Raw genomic sequence first — 21,186 nt, forward strand, 5'->3', positions numbered from 1 at the left:
CACTTTTAGTTGTTGCGGAAATTGACCCACTTTGCTGTTTACTTTCTGCACCTATGTCATATTGCTGAGTCTACCTTTAACTGAAGTAATATAGTATAGCATAGAATGATCTACTGTCCTCCATGCTAGGTTCAAAATATACCCTTCTTCAACCCAGCCTCCATGGAGGAAATTCTTCCCACAGTATTGTACAGACAAAGGATCCCACGATATTGTACAGACAAAGGATCACACCCCTAGGCCTACACATCCATCACAGCCATAGTGTCTAAGCAAGGCCAGACAGACAGTAATGGAAGGAATCAGGGTCGTCAGAGGCTATGATGGATGTTTTGTGGACTTGGATCACTGGGCTGTTGATTTAAAAAGATTTCAGAGATAATGCAACTCTGCAAAAGGTTAACTCTCTGAGATGATACGCCAGACTATAAGTTCATAACGAGCTAGGTCAAACGCAGTCTATGCTTAATTTTCAGTCAAGACATTTCAGATAATGATTTGTTATCATTTTAACCTCTCATCATTGTCTTTATATACAGTACCAGTCAAAAGTTTGGACACACCTACTCATTCAAGGGTTTTATTTATTTATACTATTTTCTACATTGTAGAATAATAGTGAAGACATCATAACTATGAAATAACATATATGAAATCATGTAGTAACCAAAAAGTGTTAAACAAATCCAAATGTTTTATATTTTAGATTCTTCAAAGTAGCCACCCTTTGCCTTGATGACAGCTTTGCACACTCTTGGCATTCTCTCAACCAGCTTCACCTGGAATGCTTTTCCAACAGTCTTGAAGGAGTTCACACATATGCTGAGCACTTGTTGGCTGCTTTTCCTTCACTTTGCAGTCCAACTCAACCCAATCCATCTCAATTGGGTTGAGGTCAGGTGATTGTGGAGGCCAGGTCATTTGATGCCGCACTCCATCACTCTCCTTCTTGGTCAAATAGCCCTTGCACAGCCTGGAGGTGTGTTGGGTCATTGTCCTGTCATTGTCCTGTTCCACTAAGCGCAAATCAGATGGAATGGTGTATCGCTGTAGAATGCTGTGGTAGCCGTGCTGATTAAGTGTGCCTTGAATTCTAAATAAAAAACGGACAGTGTCACCAGCAAAGCACCCCCACACAGTCACACCTCCTCATCCATGCTTCATGGTGGGAACTACACATGCAGAGATCATCCGCTCACCTACTTTGCGTCTCACAAAAGCACGGTCAGACAGTCACCACAGTGAAAAACAGGACAATTACTGGAACAACCCAAAATAATTATACATTTTTTCCCAATAATTAACTCTTAGTTTTTGTAAAATAAATAAACATTTTTAACAAGGACAATTGGGGTTGTGGTTGTCATCAATAACCACGTAAAAATAATATGGCTCAGTTGGTAGAGCATGGCGCTTGCAATGCCAGGGTTGTGGGTTTGATTCTCACAGGGAACTTGTATGCACTCACTACTGTAAGAGTGTCTGCTAAATGACTCAAATGTAAATTTAATAACCTTGACAAACAGCTTTACTTTCACCCTGTTCAGTGGTATGACCAATGATTTATACATTCACCGGACAGTTTATTAGGTACACCCATCTAGTATTGGGTCGGACCTCTTTGCCTCCAGAACAGCCTAAATTATTTGTGGAATGGATTCTACAAGTCGGAAACGTTCCACAGGGATGCTGGTCCATGCTGACGCAATGGCACCACGCAGTTGCTGCAGATTGGACGGTGGTACGCCACCAGCCTGTTCCTTTGACACCAGGCAGGATGGGTCCATGGGCTCATGCTGCTTACGCCAAAACCTGACTCTGCCATCAGCCTGACGCAACAGGTACCAGGATTTGTCGGATCACGCAATGTTTTTCTTTTACACTCCTCAATTGTCCAGTGTTGGTGATTACGTCCCCACTGGAGCAGCTTCTTCTAGTTTTTAGCTGATAGGAGTGGAACCCAGTGCTGCAATAGCCCATCCGTGACAAGGATCTTCGAGTTGTGCTTTCCGAGATGCCGTTTTGCACACCACTGTTGTATTGCGCCGTTATTTGTCTGATGGTGGTGTAACGGATGTGAAATGGCTAGCTAGTTAGCGGGTACGCGCTAGTAGCGTTTCAATCAGTTACGTCACTTGCTCTGAGACTTAAGTAGGGTTTCCCCTTGCTCTGCAAGGGCCGCGGCTTTTGTGGAGCGATGGGTAACGACGCTTCGTGGGTGTCAGTTGTTGATGTGTGCAGAGGGTCCCTGGTTCGCGCCCGTGTCGGGGCGAGGGGACTTACTAAAGTTATACTGTTACAGTGGCATGCCTGTTAGCTTGCATGATTCTTGCCATTCTCCTTTGACCTCTCTCATAAACGAGCTGATTTTGCCCACAGGTCTGCCGCTTGTTGCACTATTCTCGGGACACCCTAGACACTGTCATGCGTGAAAAACCTAGGAGGGCTTGCACCTATGATCATACCACACTCAAAGTCATTTAGGTCACTCATTTTGCCTATTCTAACATTCAATCGAACAGTAACTGAATGTCCCGAAGCCTGTCTGCCTGCTTTATATAGCAAGACACGGCCACTTGACTCACTGTCTGTAAGAGCTTTTCAATTTCCGTGAATGTGGTGGTGTACCCAATACACTGGCCGGTGAGTGTATATACACTCGATAACTGATAGGGGGCGCTGTGTTGTAAAAAAAAAAATATATATATATTTGGAAGCTATAGAAATGCATGTATTACTGTCTACTTTCGTTTTTGACACATTTATTCTATAATAGACACCTTAATGCATAATTTTAAATTATATTATGTGAGCTTAACATAAAAATAAAAACATATATTAAAACATTTTCCTTAAAGTATAATTTTTTTGAGATTACTTATGTTACTGTTCCCACTACAACAACAAAATACTTATATACATGTAATTTTGTCCTTGAAACATTTAATTGAAATACTGTAGAATTCCATTCATTCCTATGGAGGACTGCTCCTACTGGAGAGTACCATCTGAAATATGGCCGACCAGTGGCTTCAAAGCCTCTCAATGGCCAATACATAGCATCAACAATTCAGGGTTTATATACATCATTGGGTACAACAGCTGTAGTTAAAATCAGCTCGAGGGAGCGAGGAAACTTCTTTGCTTTTTCTGTTTACCTAGATCCCACATTTCCTGTTTGAGTGCCTTCTGGGTTTCCTCAGTTCCTGTAGGCCTACCATTAGATCCAGCTCATTGTAAGTGGCTATTTTCCTGCTCACATGGCGGGTTTCTCCCTTCCTGCCCGCACTGTGACTGATCTTCACGGGATCCATTGCTAGAGGACATCACTCTCTCCTTTCAGCTCTTAAGTTAAGAGTATAGCCATTACTGAACCCCTGTTGGATGACTATTCAAAATGAGCCTGATATGATGCGCCCAGCAAGTATTCTCTTCTGCATCAATCAAGAGGACATTCACTCTGTTCAGATTCCAAATTTGATGTGCATCGATTTCGGTAAGTTGAGGCGTGGCGTATGTTCTTCTTTTTCTTTGGAATATGAGTGCTCTTGAAAGGTTTAGAGATGGACATGATATTATTTTCAATAAGTCCGAAATTAAAACTTTTATGTTGGCTAACAAATGAACCTATTCAAATATATGTATTACTGTATGCAAAACAATGCTTTCTCATCAGAGTACTATTCCTGTGTGGTAAAATTATTTATGAATATACTATTAGTTGCCTATAGGCATTTTTTATACAAAGTTTGTGTTGTTGTGTTATCTTGATTCTTCCCCCTGGCTATACCACCATCTCTGATGTCTAGAGAGCAACAGAACTCTGCTCATGTGATTCTTATTTGATTTAGGTTATAAGGTGACAGTCAAGTCATGAGATCCTCCTCTTCCCGTCCGTCAAATTTCTCATCTAAAGATTCTTTATGGAATCCGAGTCGGTAAGACCCTCTAAATTCTGTTGATACTGAAACATTGTATCACCTCATAATATTCAGAGACTATTCTCTTGTGTCTAAAATCCTTAAATCATATTTCTTTGTGGTATTGCTTTAGTCTAGTGGTAAGTGTAAATTGACTAAGAGCCTATCATATCTGATTGAACAATTTTGTTATTCACCACCAATGTTTTTTCTCAATGTTGCACTGCTAAAATTACAGGCATTCCAAGACTACAGGCACCCACTTCAATGTAATTTACCATCACTGTTTTACCTATGGATGAATATTTTTCAGACCTCATACCTTAACTCAATAGATCTGATAAGTATTTATAGACTGCAATTCCCCAATAATAAATACACGAGACACCATTGAGGTTTTTCAATCAGCTAAATTATGTTTTAATGCGTTTCTTTAGGCTTCAATTAATATAAACTATTTTACATGTTCATAATTAAGTACCATTTTTAATTAATAACACAGTAGTACAGTCAATTGGTATTTGTAAATATATATCTCATTGGTAAATATATATTGGCAGATAGGCTATTATGATCATAAACAATACTGTCCATAGCATAGGCCAAATAGAGTCTTAGAATATTAATTATTGGACACATTTTCCTTTTCACATAGCATATTATTCGATGACTTCAGTACACCCTCGAATAGCGGTAGTTTTTACTGCGGATTGTCTCTGAGTATTATGTCCGAGATCATAGACATGCGCAGAGTTCTTCCTTGTTTGTCTCCGTCATCAGAGGTGGGTGAGAGAGAGAGCGAGAGAGCGGGAGGGAGAGTGGTTGTGAATGTCAAGACAGCGTTGCATTCGAAAGAGAAACGGAGAGAAGAGAAGAAAAGAAAAGAGACGAAATTCAGAAATTGGAGAGAGCACATATTATAATTGATTACATAGAAAGATTTCTGATTGTAGAAAATATTATCGGGAAAGTATCGTATTGAACATCAGCAAAACATGATGGAATCCGCTATTCTATTTTACAGCAAGGCAGCATAGGACAGTAATTAAGCGATTGTGTTTTGGTTATTTGCGCAAGGGATTCGGGCGAGAGGAGAAGAGAGGAAGGGGAGAATTTGTGTCCATTCCCGTTTCCCTTGGGGACAGTGAAGTCATAGGAGAACCAAACAAGTAATTCGAGAAGAGACGCATTTTTGTAATTTCGCTATCTAGTTAGTATCCTGAACTATCAGTTTTCCACCCAGTTACACACGGTTAGACATCACGTAATTTTCCTCGGTAGTTGTTTTTTCATGATTTAGGATTTTCTCAACAATTCTTGCCATCTTCTGGGCGATTCCCTGCTGAAGGATGCCTGATCAAATATCGGTGTCCGAATTTCTCTCGGAGACAACCGAGGACTACAATTCTCCTACCACATCCAGCTTCACGACCCGTTTGCAGAGCTGTAGGAACACAGTCAACATTCTGGAAGAGGTAAGGCCACATCATGTTATAACATTGAGTCAGCCATGGCTGCAGATGGAATTGCGTGCAAGAGCGACCATTGCGCATTGATGAATCATGCCACCACAGATATGACATAGGTTCAGGAGGCACAGGCTACTTAAATTATACAATGCATGTTATTATCCTAAACTCCATATTGTGGTAGCAGGGTCCAGAGTTGGTCGTTCAAATAGACTCTGCATCTGTGTCCAAATGCCCAAGCCAATGCCCAAAGTTGTTCTGTATTCTGCAGAATAACCTCAGAAAGTGTCCTACACAGAGAGCACTGTTCTGATGTGCAAGCAATACAAAAACAACATTTCTGTGATGAGCATTCCACCATGGCAAGCAAGGTTAGATTGTGATGGCTAGAATTAGACTATTTGCATGCCTATTATTGTAAACGGCCTGTTATCAATTGGCACTGTCTGGTGCTATTGGCAACTTTGTAACACTTCTGTTGCCATGTACACTGTAGCAAACAGCACATCAAGGACCATGTTATAATACATGTCTGTTTACTGTCCCTTACAGGCGTTGAGATCAGTTCTTTGTCGCTGTACAATCCCAGGCTATTAGAAGCAAAATGGCCTATTTAAAACAGTTCATATGCATCCTATTCTTTCCAAGCCGAATCATTTGAACATGTGTCGTAAAAAAAACACAAAGACCTACTGTCCTACTGTCCTAGAACTTAGTAGTTACATTGTTACAACATGCAATAATGGTGTCCAAAGGATCAGCACAATTGGGGTTCGCTTTTATAGTGTAGTGATGATGTCATGATGGCCTTCTGTGGTTTGCTCACACTGAAGCCTATGTTAATTCTGTGCAGTTCGATTGAGCTAGTTTTGCTCCTACTGCTGCTGGCTGGTGTTGCCAGGCAGAGGGGGAGGATTGGGTAGGATAGAGGAGAGGGAAGGGAGGGAGGGTGTGTTTTAGGCCTACAGCTTGCTGGTCTCTCTCTGTTGCATAACTCTGAGCAGAGCAGCCAGGCTGTAGCATTGGAGTGTGCTGGCTGTCTCCACACAGAGTGGGGGTAGGGATGGATGGAGCAGCAAACCCTCCAGCCTCCAGCCACTCTCTGACAGAGATATTGACATTTACAGTGATTCCGATTCAGAATGTCTCCCGCCACACATATGGCGTTAACATCAGCCTGATTCTAAACCTCCTAAGCCTGTTCTTACAATCACAATCAGTGGTGGAAGAGCTCGCAGGCAAGTAGCCTACACACGCACGCGCAAACATGCACGCACACACACACACACACACACACACACACACACACACACACACACACACACACACACACACACACACACACACACACACACACACACACACACACACACAGGATTGCACGTCTGATCAGTGAGGTGAGTGTATTTAGGTGAATCCGGGGTGGAGACCATGGAGAGCAATGTATCCTCAGCCCACCCCCATCTGCACTGGCTTTACCATGACATAATGGGACAACAAAGAAGGGCAGCAGCATGCCCTGTTAAAACCGACACATTACCTCATTTCATTACCTCATTTTTTTCATTGATCTATGTTTCTCTTGAAGTCACTGGTTTAATGTTCTCATATAGTGTATATAAAATGGCAGCCATGGCAGATGATCAATGCTGATAATCATTAATCTCCCTCTCCATGTTATCTCAGGCTGTATCCCAAATGGCACCCTAATCTCTAAATAGTGCACTACTTCTGGTCAAAGGTAGTGCACTACATAAGGAATAGAGTGCCATTTGGAGCGCAGGAACAGTGTCAGTGGTTTCATCTTCCATTTATGAAGGAGGCAGGAGAGAGAGAGCAGTTCCTGAGATCTTTCGGAGATTCCGAATTTGAATCCGCTGCGTCCGTGCAACTCCTTCAAGCTAAGAGACAGTGGATTGTCACGTGCTCTGCTGTCATGTGCTCCACTGTCATGTGCTCTACTGTCATGTGCTCTACTGCCATGTACTCTACTGCCAGGCGTGCTGAGGACTAAAGAAAGGTGTTAGGATGTTGCTGCATCCTCTAGAAATAGTAGCCGAGAGCTTTGGTTTCACGTGAATAACATCTCTGTTTATAGAGATTTATAGGACAATCTCTGTTTATTGTTTCTCACCCAATAGTGATGGAAATGTTATTATCGGTTATTACAACAAGTGTCCTCGAGGAAACTAAAGTCCTTCCCATAGAAAGAGCCATAGTAACTCGACTTTACAGTATGCTTAAATGACCAATGATATTTATTTTTATTTTTTTATTTTACCTTTATTTAACTAGGCAAGTCAGTTAAGAACAAATTCTTACTTTCAATGACGGCCTGGGAACAGTGCCTTGTTCAGGGGCAGAACAACAGATTTTTACCTTGTCAGCTCGGCGATTCGATCTTGCAACCTCTCGGTTACTATCTACATGATAGTACATGATATCTACATGATAGTACATGATATCTACATGATAGTACATGCTGCATGGTTGTTCGAAATGGTTGACACATTTTTGCATTTTCTCTCTTCGTAGATAGACAGCGTAATATGCAGAATGGCTGGTCATGGCCTATGTGGCATAGCATTTAGAAGTTCCCCCCGTCTCTCTCCGAAGGTTTATAGTACAATAATCTGTACAACCAAGCCATGTTTATTCTCATTTTACATGACGCTCTTCTCCAGAGCGACTTACAGGAGCAATCCGTGCCAAAGTGCACATCGACAGATTTTTCACCTAGTCAGCTTGGGGATTCGAACCATCAACCTTTCTGTTACTGGCCCAACGCTCTCAACCGCTAGGCTACCTGCTGCTTCTCCACACAGAGCACATTTTTGTTCGTTTAGTGTAACAAGGAAAGGCTTGCGTCATGGATCACCTCTCTGGCTCTGTGCCTCCCAGCTCAGAGAGAGAGAGACTGCAAAACAAACTAAAAACATCTGTTGGAAGAGCCGCCATGTGCGCCCGGCCCGGGCTGCAGCAGTAACCACTCTGGAATTGTAGTCTGGATCACATGACGGGGACCATTATACTGGCCACAAAAGAGCAGCAACGTATAATCTTTCTTATTTAAACAGACAAGAGGCCATAGAATCAAGCTTTTCCCGAAACATTGATCTAAAATCAGTAGAGAGCAGGAGACCTCGCCAGGGTCCTGCCCTGGGATACTACATACACCTTCCAGATGGCATTCCTCCCCACTTTATGTATGGATTTCCAACTCTGTAAAAGTTCAGCAGTATTGCCATGGCCTCTGAAAAGAGTCAGGGTGAAAAATGTTGGCCATGTAGCATTTGAAGAGAACCCACCAAAGATGCTAAAGTAGGCCTATTTGGTTTGTGCCACATTTTCACCATAACCAGTGAGGCAAATTGGGAGGCTATTCTCTCATTCTCTCTTCAGAAAAGGTAAAGAATTCCCATAATAACCTTCCCATCTTCATTCACTTGGTTTAAGTGCAGTGCACTTAGAAAGCCATACCCCAGGACTTACTGCTCCTGTCATCATTACAGACCTTCCAATGTCTCTCTGTTTCTCCAAGTAATTTTCCCAGTATGTTGACGAGGTAAATTATGCAAAGGTACAGGGTGAATATTTAATGGTGTAACCTGAGGAGGAGAGCTGACCTGCCGGAGGAGGACAACAGTTGTCAGCCTCCCTCCTCAGGCGTCTCAACACAGTGAGTCATATAAAAGGTGCAGAGGGGGAGATGCAGCGACATCAAAACTTCTTACTTCAACTCCACACCTGAATTATTTATGGATGGCTGCTTAGAGAGACAAAGATGTTCCCGATTCCCCTCCTCAAAGCAGCACTGTCCTTATTAACGCAACTCAGTTTGCCCAGTCACAACAGGGAAAAGCTCCCCTGCCTACAGTGCATTCGAAAGGTATTTAGACCCCTTGACTTTTTCCACATTTTGTTACGTTACAGCCTTATTCTAAAATGGATTAAATAGTTTTTCCCCCTCATCAATCATAATGACAAAGCAAAAACAGGTTTTTAGATTTTTTTCCAATTAAAAAAAAAAAGAAAAAAAAAAAGAAATATGACATTTACATAACTATTCAGACCCTTTACTCAGTTGAAGCACCTTTGGCAGCGATTACAGCCTCGACTCTTTTTGGGTATGACTCTACAAGCTTGCCTAGCTCTCCCATTCTTCTCTGCAGATTCTCTCAAGCTCTGTCAGGTTGGATGGGGAGCGTCGCTGCACAGCTATTTTCAGGTCTCTCCAGAGATGTTCGATCGGGTTCAAGTCCGGGCTCTGGCTGGGCCACTCAAGGACATTCAGAGACTTGTCCCGAAGCCACTCCTGCGTTGCCTTGGGTGTGTGCTTAGGGTCGTTGTCCTGTTGGAAAGTGAACCTTCGCCCCAGTCTGCTCTGAGCGCTCTGGAGCAGGTTTTCATCAAGGATCTCTCTGTACTTTGCTCCGTTCATCTTTCCCTCGATCCTGACTAGTCTCCATGCCACTGAAAAACACCACAACATGATACTGCCACCACCATGCTTCACTGTAGGGATGGTGCCAGATTTCCTCCAGATGTGACACCTGGCATTCAGGCCAAAGAGTTAAATTTTGGTTTCGTCAGACCAAAGAAACTTGTTTCTCATGGCCTGAGAGTCCTTTAGGTGCCTTTTGGCAAACTCCAAGTGGGCTGTCATGTGCCTTTTACTGAGGAGTGGCTTCCGTCTGGCCACTCTACCATAAAGGCCTGATTGGTGGAGTGCTGCAGAGATGGTTGTCTGTCTGGAAGGTTCTCCCATCTCCCCAGAGGAACTCTGTCAGGGTGACTATCGGGTTCTTGGTCACCTCCCTGACCAAGGCCCTTCTCCCCCGATTGCTCAGTTTGGCCGGGCGACCAGCTCTAGGAAGAGTCTTGGTGGTTCTTAACTTCTTCCATTTAAGAATGATGGAGGCCACTGTGTTCTTGGGGAACTTCAATTCTGCAGATCTGTGCCTCGTCACAATCCTGTCTCAGAGCTCTACGGACAATTCCTTCGACCTCATGGCTTGGTTTTTGCTCTGTCATGCACTGTCAACGGTGGGACCTTTATATAGACAGGTGTGTGGCTTTCCAAATCATGTCCAATCAATTGAATTAACCACAGGTGGACTCCAAGTTGTAGAAACATATCAAGATGATCAATGGAACAGGATGCACCTGAGCTCAATTTCGAGTCTTATAGCAACGGGTCTGAATACTTATGTAAATAAGGTATTTCAGTTTTTTATTTAGTCTAAATTTGTAAAACAAAAATCTAGAAACCTGTTTTCGCTTTCTCATTATGGGGTATTGTGATTGATGAGGACATGTTTAATTTCATCCATTTTAGAATAAGGCTGTAATGTATCAAAATGTGGGAAAACTTAAGGGATCTGAATACTTTCCGAATGCACCGTATGTTTACTGTTTATATTTGGATCAGTGCTAAAACGAAATAGGAAATAACTGCAGCCGCGTACTAATGCTGTACACGTCTTGCATAACAGGAAGTGACATCATTATGGTGTTGAGGGCAGTAATGGAATCTGGTATGGTTAATCCACTACTGTGCCCAACAATACACGACGAATGTTCTGAAGAATGGTTAGAAAATATTCATGCTCATCTGCAATTTAATTCCCTGAAAGGTTCAGAAAAATGTGTAGAAGAGGACTTCATGTACAGGCAGGCTTTAGTTAAGCTTCTCTTCCTTTGTTAGGGAAATCGTAAGAAGATGTTGGCTTTTTCTAATGGAAAACTTGTAGTTCCAACTTGCCCTGATCTTGGCATCTTTGAGTTAGTCTCTTCTTATCCAACATGACTGAATCATGAACATTCGGGACAACCAGCCAGCCAGACTCCCTTGTGAGGCCCTCCCTTGTCTCTGCCCTACAGATGGTGCTTTGCATCATTGCGTTAGCTTTTTAAACCAGGGAGAAACATCGCCTGGAACACAAGGGAAACCCTCAGTGGATTTGCATTCCTCTGAGCATGCCTCTCACACCACATCAGTGGGGAAGTGTGAGGACAAATCTTTGTCTTTTCATAGTCATCTTATTCAAACACTGTGAATTTCTTGGCAGTTACAATTAAACGTTTATTTCTTGCATTTTGGGGACATCAGATGAGTGACTTTTTGTCAAATTGATGTCAGTTTCCACCTGGCGAAGAGTGAAATTGATAGTGTGCTATCTTGTCAAAATGACACAATTGGATGGTTTCAATTGAATACAGATTCCCCCCAGCCATTTCAGTGGTGTTAAGCTATGAGAGAGACAGTTTTGCTGTCATTCTGACCTGAGGAGACTGTCAGCATCTGACATGAATTGGACAAATAGTCGTGTTGCTTGCTCTTCAGTAGAATGAAAGAGAAAAATGGCACCTCTGTTGACAGGTGCTAATTGTACTGCTCATTAGAGGATTTAAGGACCACAGCATAGACACACAGACAGACAGTCTACACACAGCATTAGGATTTATGATAGCTTCAGGACAGTGTTTCCGTTAGCCAGTAATAGTCAGCTTTTGGTCTACATATATATTTTTTTAAGTCAATAAATCACATTCCTGCTGGCCAACTGTCCGAGAGAAGAAGGAAAAAAATCCCATTGCGAAATAATGCTTTTTAAACTATTCATTGATGGAAATACCAGTCGATGGCAATACATTTGACTGGCCATGCTTATTGTGTATAGATTGATTCACATCATTTTGTGGAATTAAATTGGCGTGTGTGTACAGTATATTCATTATGTACCTTATTTATCACACTTGTACAGCATACAGATAGCGAAAAATCTGTCAGAGAGCATGGGAGCTGCTGCTACAGCATCTCACACAGCAAATGCGTGTTTTCCCGTTAATTGCATTACGGAACGAACATTCACACGTATCCCAGGCCTGCTGCGCTTATAATGTGAAGAAATAATAACTTATCAAAATTTTAAGCTAAACATTCTGATCTGTTGCATCAGCCTCATCGTAAAAAAAAAAAATGTATGTAGACTAGGCCTACTGGTTGTATGAATTTGGGATCTATCGTCCCACAACTGTCCCAGAGTCCGTTTGGAAGAGGCTATTTCTTCCTCGACAAGCTGACCAATAGAATAGGTCAACCTTTCTACTATGGGGATAGTAGGCTAGTGATTTTGCTGTTCGTTACTCGTCTTGTTGGCTGAGGAAAAGTAAATGTGGACAGTTATTCTAACATCTTCAAAGTGCGCATCAGAATTCGGTAAGAAGGGCCGCACGTCGTTATGAATTAATATGAATTACCATAATCAAAATGTGATTTCTGTCATTCTGAGCAGCGTGGGCGGACGCCCTAATCAGGTTACGCACCCAATGCATTTGCTTCCGGTAAATTTCAATTAAAATGTTGCCGGAAAACCTGCTTCAGGGTCTAATTTACTGAGAAAATCTGCTGCATACCTCAGGATATGTATGACACAACTTCATTTGTGGGCCTCTCGTCCAAACGACATGTAAACGTAACACTGTTGGCCCATGATGACACACATTTGTTTTGACATGTTGTTTACACTTGAAGGAGATTCCATCTCAATTTGCCTGAGTGAGACGCACATGTTTAGCCTCACGTGCAACATATCTAATTAGAAAACGGCATGCACTGCTATCAATCAGTGGATCCATCTGCCAGCCCCCCATATTAAACTGGGAGAGGCTACCCAAGAGCTGTTGGTAAACCATAAAATGGAGACATCAGCTTTTTGGATATCTACCTTTAGCGACAGAATTGGAAACTCTATCGATTTGGGTTTCTGCTTTTTTTTCTTGCATGGTTTTCTACTTTTCATTGCATTGCACAACCAGCGATGAGAAAGATCTGTTCTAGCCTACATTTTTTGCTTTGGTATGATGCAATTTTCCTATTGAGAACAAGTCATATGAACACTGAATAATTCAAGAGAATTAAACAGGTTTCATCATATCCAGGTTTTACATAACAAAGTGAATGCAGGCTATATGCAGGCTTCTTACCTCAACAACATTCACAACTCAGGACAGATGTGGCTAGCTGAATTATTGATTAAGTTGAGGCTTTTTAGAATTTGTCCCCTGTGTCACATGCAGGCAAATTAAACAGAACAGTGTTTAGCGGCATATTGCATGACTTGACTCTCTCTCACTGACGGCCCATCACATTTTCCATGCTAGTTCAACCGCATAACAAAAAGTGCAAGCAAAAGGCTGTCATATAAAAAGTGCTCGTTAGGTAAACTGTCAGCATTAGAAATCTGACTCATAATCCCCTGAGCGAGGCAGTATCTCCCATGGTAACACAAGGGGGGGTCAAATCGTAGTTCACTGTTTAAAAGTGCCATATAAGCCTATAGTATCTGTTGGCTCTTGTTGCTGAGTTCCATCAGAGAGTGAGGGGAGAATGCTGGCGATCAGGCAGTGGGGGTGTCTGAGTCCATGTCTGAGTCCATTTAACAACAGTGGCCACTCAGTATCCCCCACCCTCCCTTTGCATAAATCAGGGAAAGAGCAGGGATCAGAGCCCTGACAGCCCCACTGCCGGAGCTAAGCCTGGTCAGGGGCTAATCCGCTGTCTACTAATAGCCCTTGATGATATATGCAGTGCAGCTGTGGCAGGAAGAGAAGGTAGGCCAACAGCTGGAAGCCCGGGCCAGAGACTGATTATCCAAATCCCTTGGTCTCTCAGACAGCAAACAAACCAACAAACAAGCAACTGAAACAGCATCCGAACACAAAGCCCAAAACCCTCCCACTGTGAAAGAGGCACACCACAGATAGATTCGAAATATCGCTGGAGGATTTCTCTAAGGAGGTTTGGAAAGGATGTTTTGAGGTCTTAACCGGGTCACAAGACCTCTTCATCCTGAGGTGTGGCAAATTGGCAATGGGATGCATGTCTGAACCAGTATTGAAACAAAATAACTTAAATCTGCTTCTCTTTCCCATAATTTATGTGATAATGTACGAGCCCCTCCTCTTCTCTTATGAGTTTGTGAGTGCTTGGGTCAATGGACTTCCTCTAGAACTGGCCTGGGGGTTGGAGGAAGGCAGCGCTGCTCAATGCTCACTGATGCATGCTCCTCTCCTGGCCTGAGGGGGAAATACTCCAAGGCTGACTCTCAGCTTCAAGAGGACACAATGGTGTTGTGCCTTGGACCGTGTGTGTGTTGTCAGCTGGGCACTTGATATAGTGTTTCATCTGAAGTGCTGAACATGCCTGCCAGGGGATGGCTTGTTGGCTCAGATGTGGATTTACACACGCTGGCTCCGTTTGAACGGCAAGGTTTCCCTAGAGCCTACAGAGGTCACTCTGCCCCCCTGGTAGGCCCGGCTCCAGGATGACATGCCCGAGGGGGCATTTTAAATCCATGTGGGGGGGGGGCACAACTAGTATTGCTTTAGAGCTCCAATAAAACAAGGTAGATTGGTCTTACTTCTTCTCATAGGTACAAAAATGTATATGAAATGTAGCCGTACACAATCAACAAACCGTCGCTTTATATAATAACACACGAAAGATATGCGCCCCCCACTGCAACATGTGTATCGAAAATGCAGCCGTATCTGCAGGAGAAGGCCTGCACATCATTTGCTACCAACACGTGAAGATCAGCTCGATGAGCACCACTAGCTTATCAACGATTCTGACAGGCTTCGTCGCTTAAACTTCAATAAATAATTACAACTGTAGATTACATTTCTGTCAAATTTGTGGCGCTGCGCAATGAGCGTAATCAAGGCGCCACTTCTCCGTTTATTGTCGTTGTACTTCTGTGCATCTTGGGACAGTATCAAGTTCCAGAAAAGCAAACTAAATCAAACTAAGTGCATATTCTATAGTCTTAGCTGATGTGAAATGTCCTACACAGCAGTAGCTAATTTGAATCTGCCGTGATTAAGAGTAAATGCCCATTCCGATAGGAACTCACACACACGCTATAGCAAGAGAGCAGGGAGGGGGTGAACAAAGTAGACTGTGTCGTTTTCATGGTATTGACATCACTTTTACAGTAGCCTATCACACAACGACTGTGTAATGCAAATGAATGATTACAGAGTGATTTGGGCTACATGCGGTATTGGTCATATATACCAAATGTACTAAAATGGAGGCCTGTCTGAAATGCAGCCATATACACAACTACTGTCATTTTGCACACAAGAAAGCATGCGATGTTGAAGAGAAGCCCCACGAAGACTGGTAGACCAAGATGCACTCATTAAAACAGCACACACCGTAACCATCGATTCAGGACCATGGACAGGAGGCTACCGTCAGTCAGCGCGATGAAAGGGTAACGTTAGATGCACTGCCAATTTGACATCTTAGTCGTTTAGCAGACGCTCTTATCCAGAGCGACTTACAGTAGTGAGTGCATACATTTTCATACTTTTTCGTATTGGTCCCCCGTGGAAATTGAACCCAAAACCCTGGCGTTGCAAGTGCCATGCTCTACCAACTGAGCCACACGGGACCGAGTTTAACATCACCTCGGAGCACCACCAATAGGCTACATTGGTAATTGTCCCGATACCCGTCAAATAATACAAAGCTGGATGTCTATCAATAACAATGAGAACCGCAAAAGCAAGCAATGACATTAAGAATCACAGATAAATCCAAAAGATGCATTGAAGTAAAAAGCAAAGGCCTAAACTATACATTACATACAAAAATCCAAACAACCAGTGGGCTTACGTGATGGTTAACCAATGAATGAATAATTCTGGCACGGCAACCAGGGCCATAAAGGTTGTAGCTTACCATTTAGATGAGTTGCAGCCTCCTCCATGCTGTGCTGAACATCATGAGAAGTTTCTGATTCCATTCTCCTTCCTGGCGAAATGTACTTGTCAGGGCCCTCTCAAATGCCTGCTGGACAAGCTGGGCTGTTCGTTGATGTAACATGCTGAACCTCGGTGGTTGGGCCAGCAGGCTGCTCAGTGAGCTCGGAATCGCTCTTGACATAGGTCCCCCGTTTTTTTTGCTCTTGGCAGTGTCCAGCCATGTTTGGATACCCACGCTGCTTAGCCAGTTAAAATTATTCAGCCCGCCGCTACCCAAATTTACCGAAGCTAGTAGGTACTATTTAGCCTATTATTAGCTGTTGCGATCTGGAAAAGTAAACAACTTTTCCCTTCTCTGTGAGAAAAAAACGGTTTATGTAACCACGCCCCGGGTGGGATCCAATGATTTTCCTAAACAAGGTAATGAAGGTGGTACCTTATGACATCGCATGGCTAGGTGCCCAATCAGAATGCATTTAGGGATTTTAACAACTAAATATTACATTATTACCCCCCCCCCCCTCCTCAAATCATGAGCGCGCCCCTGGCAAAGCCTCTGTTCCGGTCTGTGCTACTAGCAGGCCCGACAACACTACATTGGCAAAACTGGGCATTGTGATTCATGTACCATTTGTTATGTTTATGGGGAAACAAAACTGGGGGAGGTGGGGGCACAAATACTATCTGGGTGGTCAATGCCCAGCTTTGCCGCCACGTAGAGCCGGCTCTGCCCCCTGGAACTGCATCAACACTGCCTTAGGACGGTTGATAGCAACTCGATAACAATGAGAGGAAGTCTTATAACATGAAAATGATGTTGTCTAGGATACACCAATATTTCAGCTATGGCTATCTCCTGAATGGCTTTAGTTCTTTAGTGACATGTGTCACGAACCGGCTCGAAGTTCATAAAAAAAAAGGGAGACAACATGGAGACAAGGAATAACAAAATATATTTATTAAATAAAGTAATCTAAATACAATTAACAATGGTGTATGTAATCAGTAATCAGTAGTGTAAGTGAGTGTTTTGCATGCATAAATGTGATAATGCAGGGTGTTGAAAGGTGCCAAAGCAAACAACCAAAAGGCCACAAAAATACCACAACAAAATCTATAAAGGTGTCTGCATGGAGAGAGTCTCCAATGAATGGGGAAGAGGTGCATTTATCCTGGGACACACCCGAGCCCAGGTGTGTCCCATTTCTCTGACAACCCTCCCGGCTCCGCCCACCGACATCCTATTAAGGAAAACAAGAGCAAAGATAAAGAATTCGGCAGACAGAGTGGGAGGGTTTTCACACATTATGCAGTAGAGGGGAGGCCATGTCTGAGGCTGTGAGGACATACCGAGGACACACTCAGTGAACATATCCCTGTTTGATATTGCCTATTGCTCAAGTGTGTGTCTATCACCATGGCCAGTGGGAATGGATACACCTGTGGTTCTTTCACCCGACGGACTCCCATAATCTGTGAAACTTGATACACGTCCACAGAAAACTCCAAGGAATGCTGTAAAGCGCAGGAATGTAGGCTGCGACTCTGGTACAGGGCTCAAGGCCATGTGGTGTGAAATGGAATGCAACCACTCAGGGACTAGAAATAATACGCTACTTCTGATTGGGTGTTTTATCGAAACGGAGCGAGCGGCCCGTTCCTTGGCTGTCACAGCCAGATACCTTTGGATCTACTGCATTGTGGGTTGAGGGCCGGAAGCTGAGGTTGTAGTGATATCCACCAATCACCGATAAGAGGGATAGTAGTGATAACATGGTTACTTTGAGTTGAACGGTTTGTTTGTGTTACTGGAGGATTTGGTGCTTAGCTTACTGCACTCATACTCTCAGGCCTCATTTCTGACCTACACCACATTAGTGAGAGAGATTCTTAGAGCCTTTTGTGACAGTCGGAATGTTTTCAGATTATTTTCCTCCTGGCTGACGGTGTTATAAATCAATCATAAATTGGCTTGATGGTTGATAACAAAAGAAGGTGTTTGTATTGCATCTAAAATATTTATTTTGAATTAAATAGACGGAGAAGGAATTTAGCTAAGAGGTCTTGTACTTTAAAATGTAAACATTTGCTCAAAAGGAATTTCCTCTTAATCTTTGCTTAAAGGTAACCTCAAGCAACCCTCAAGTTAACCTGCTCTCCATTGTATTCAGGTGAGCGTAAGCAAGCATATCCCATATTTAGTGAAAGGAGGATTTAATCATGAACTTGGTGACTGTCATAATTGAGGTTACTGGGTTGGTGTGGACAGTTGGGTTTATGAGAAAACCTTTGTTTCTCTTGGTCCCCGGCAGGCAATTCAGCCTCATGCGGATAGCTTCGTGGTGAATGTTTGCCCTGAAAATCCCTCTGCTCCCCGTGTGTTTCTATTCTCACTCCTCTAAATGGAGCTACTTTTGGAGATGTGGCTGATGCTGTCATGTTTTAATCATCAAGGCACTGAGGTACCTCCAGTTCCCAGTCTCAGTTTGTTCCATTCATATGAATAATAATGCATTGGAACTATATCGGGCTGCTTACTGTTCCTCATTTATGAATTATGACTGACTCCAACATGAGATTGATAAAGTTATGCTTGTTTGAGCCCATGTGGGCAATGTATACTTCAGTGGTGTATGGCTTGATAGAATACGCTCACAAGAGAAGGATGTAGAGATGTAGGAAGTCATCAGTGTGGTAACACACGATGGCTTGTATACTCCACTTCTCCAGTCCTGACAAGCAGTCAGTCTCCTCTCAACACCGGAAGCTGCCTCACAGTCCTCCTCCATTGTCTGATCACACCAACCACAGCCAAGCCAGCTGAGCAGCCAGCCTCTACTCAACATATGTTCCCTTCCCTGCCCTGCCTCCCTCTCTGGCCAACACCAACAGCTGAGTTAGGGCTAGGACACTCTCCCTAGGCCCTATGGCACTCTCTGGCATCAATGATTGGTTCTTGTTCCTAAGTCTCTACAAGTAAAGTACCCTTGTTCCATATGTTAGCCTACTGTATAGAAGAAGTTGTTGCACCACCAATGTCCCTCAAAGTTTACAGTGTTAGGGTCATTGCCTTGCTCTTTAATTTGCAAATGCTATTTTCACTCAACGTCTGGGGTGTGTTATGCCGAGCATTTGGCCTTAAATTTTTCTGTGTGACATTGTCTGACCTTTGGAAATGTTAAATCCTCTTATTTAAATCTTCCTGACTGGGAGCGTTCAGGCTTCCCCCAGCTCCAGGCCAGAGAAAGGGATGTTCACTTGTGTCCTGCCAATGGAAACTGTTCTCCGCCCTTCCTGTTAGAATCGCGCCCCATTTTCTGACAAAATGCAAAGGGGAAGACAACATTCAGTTCTAGAGGCATATGCTCTTGTCAAAGTCAAACCACTCTTTGGCGTCTTAATGATTGACTTACTGAAGCTTGCTCGAGCCACGCTGTCTTTACCTTGGTCTTAGCAAACAGTGGCTATAGGGACGCTGCCAATAGCTGGACTCGCATCCAAATGGACTCTGCAGCAGTCTGCCGGTTTGACTTCCACTCAACACATACGTGCTCGCTGTGAGGCATGATGACACATTTCACCTGTGTCATCAGTTTTGTACTTGGCTCGCCTTCAATATGTATCGGTCTTTCGATTTTCTGTGTCCTGTGCTTGTGTGATCACATTTGAGTGCATAGAGGTGAAGTTCTAAAATTAAGGTCTCAAAGTAAGGGGAAGTTAAAGGGAAAATCCACTCAAAAACTATATTTTTATTGTCCACTGTCCATTTTACACATCATGATGATGTGGCCGGTGACACTTTTCTTCTTGAAAGTCCAATATCTTGAAAACTTGACCGCTGACCTGCAAAACATTTTGGGACTGTACCAACAGTTGACTAATGAAAAAAATACCAAAATATTTTTGGTTTAAGGTCCAAGGACTTCATGTATAGTTTAGTTTATTAGGATTCCCATTAGCTACTGCACATGTTGCAGCTACTCTTCCTGGGGTCCACGTAAAACGTACAAATACATGACAAAGTACAGAACAGTAATAGACAAGAACTACATAAGATATTACATTAAATATTTTTTTTTTATAAAAAGGAAATAAGAGTTACAGTGCATTTGGAAAGTAGTCAGACCCCTTGTATTGTTCCACATTTTGTTGTTACAGCCTTATTCTAAAATGAATTAAATAAAAACATGTCCTCATCAATCTACACACAATACCCCATGATGACATCACAATACCCCATGATGAGAAAGCAAAACAGGTTTTTATAAATGTTGTCAAATTTATTTCAAATAAAAAACTGAAATACCTTATTTACATGTATTCAGACCCTTTGCTATGAGACTCGAAATTGAGCTCAGGTGCATCCTGTTTCCATTGATCATCCTTGAGATGTTTCTACAACTTGATTGGAGTCCACCTGTGGTCAATTCAATTGATTGGACATGATTTGGAAAGGCACACACCTGTCTATTTAAGGTCCGACAGTTGACAGTGCATGTCAGAGCAAAAACCAAGCCATGAGGTCGAAGGAATTGTCCGTAGAGCTCCGAGACAAGATTATGTCAAGGCACAGATCTGGGGAAGGGTACCAAAACATTTCTGCAGCATTGAAGGTCCCCAAGGACACAGTGGCCTCCATCATTCTTAAATGGCAGAAGTTTGTAACCACCAAGACTCTTCCTAGTGCTGCCCGCCCAGCCAAACTGAGCAATTAGGGGAGAAGGGTCTTTGTCAGGGAGGTGACCAAGAACCTGATGATCACTCTGACAGAGCTCCAGAGTTCCTCTGTGGAGATGGGAGAACCTTCCAGAAGAACAACCATCTCTGCAGCACTCCACCAATCAGGCCTTTATGGTAGTGGCCAGACAGAAGCCACTCCTCAGTAAAAGGCACATGACAGCCCACTTGGAGTTTGCCAAAAGGCACGTAAAAGACTCTCAGACCATGAGAAACAAGATTCTCTGGTCTGATGAAACCAAGATTGAACTCTTTGGCCTGAATGCCAAGTGTCACATCTG

The 21,186-nt window shown here is 43.0% G+C and overlaps 1 protein-coding gene across 4 annotated transcripts in view; it reads left to right on the forward strand.

The window, feature by feature from the left end:
• Positions 1-4,699: 4,699 nt before the first annotated feature.
• LOC139531925 (arf-GAP with SH3 domain, ANK repeat and PH domain-containing protein 1-like) overlaps positions 4,700-21,186 on the forward strand; it is a 74,470-nt gene continuing 57,983 nt past the window's right edge. For 3 of the 4 annotated variants that reach the window (XM_071328924.1, XM_071328923.1, XM_071328925.1), the window contains exon 1: positions 4,701-5,395. In XM_071328924.1, coding sequence (XP_071185025.1) covers positions 5,270-5,395 — 126 coding nt within the window. In that variant the 5' untranslated portion in view covers positions 4,701-5,269. Of the gene's footprint in view, positions 5,396-21,186 lie in introns of all 4 variants that reach the window. The other variant, XM_071328922.1, reaches the window with a different exon arrangement.

This window comes from Salvelinus alpinus, chromosome 10 (assembly GCF_045679555.1).
Source record: "Salvelinus alpinus chromosome 10, SLU_Salpinus.1, whole genome shotgun sequence".
In the NCBI taxonomy this organism is placed as follows: domain Eukaryota; kingdom Metazoa; phylum Chordata; class Actinopteri; order Salmoniformes; family Salmonidae; genus Salvelinus; species Salvelinus alpinus.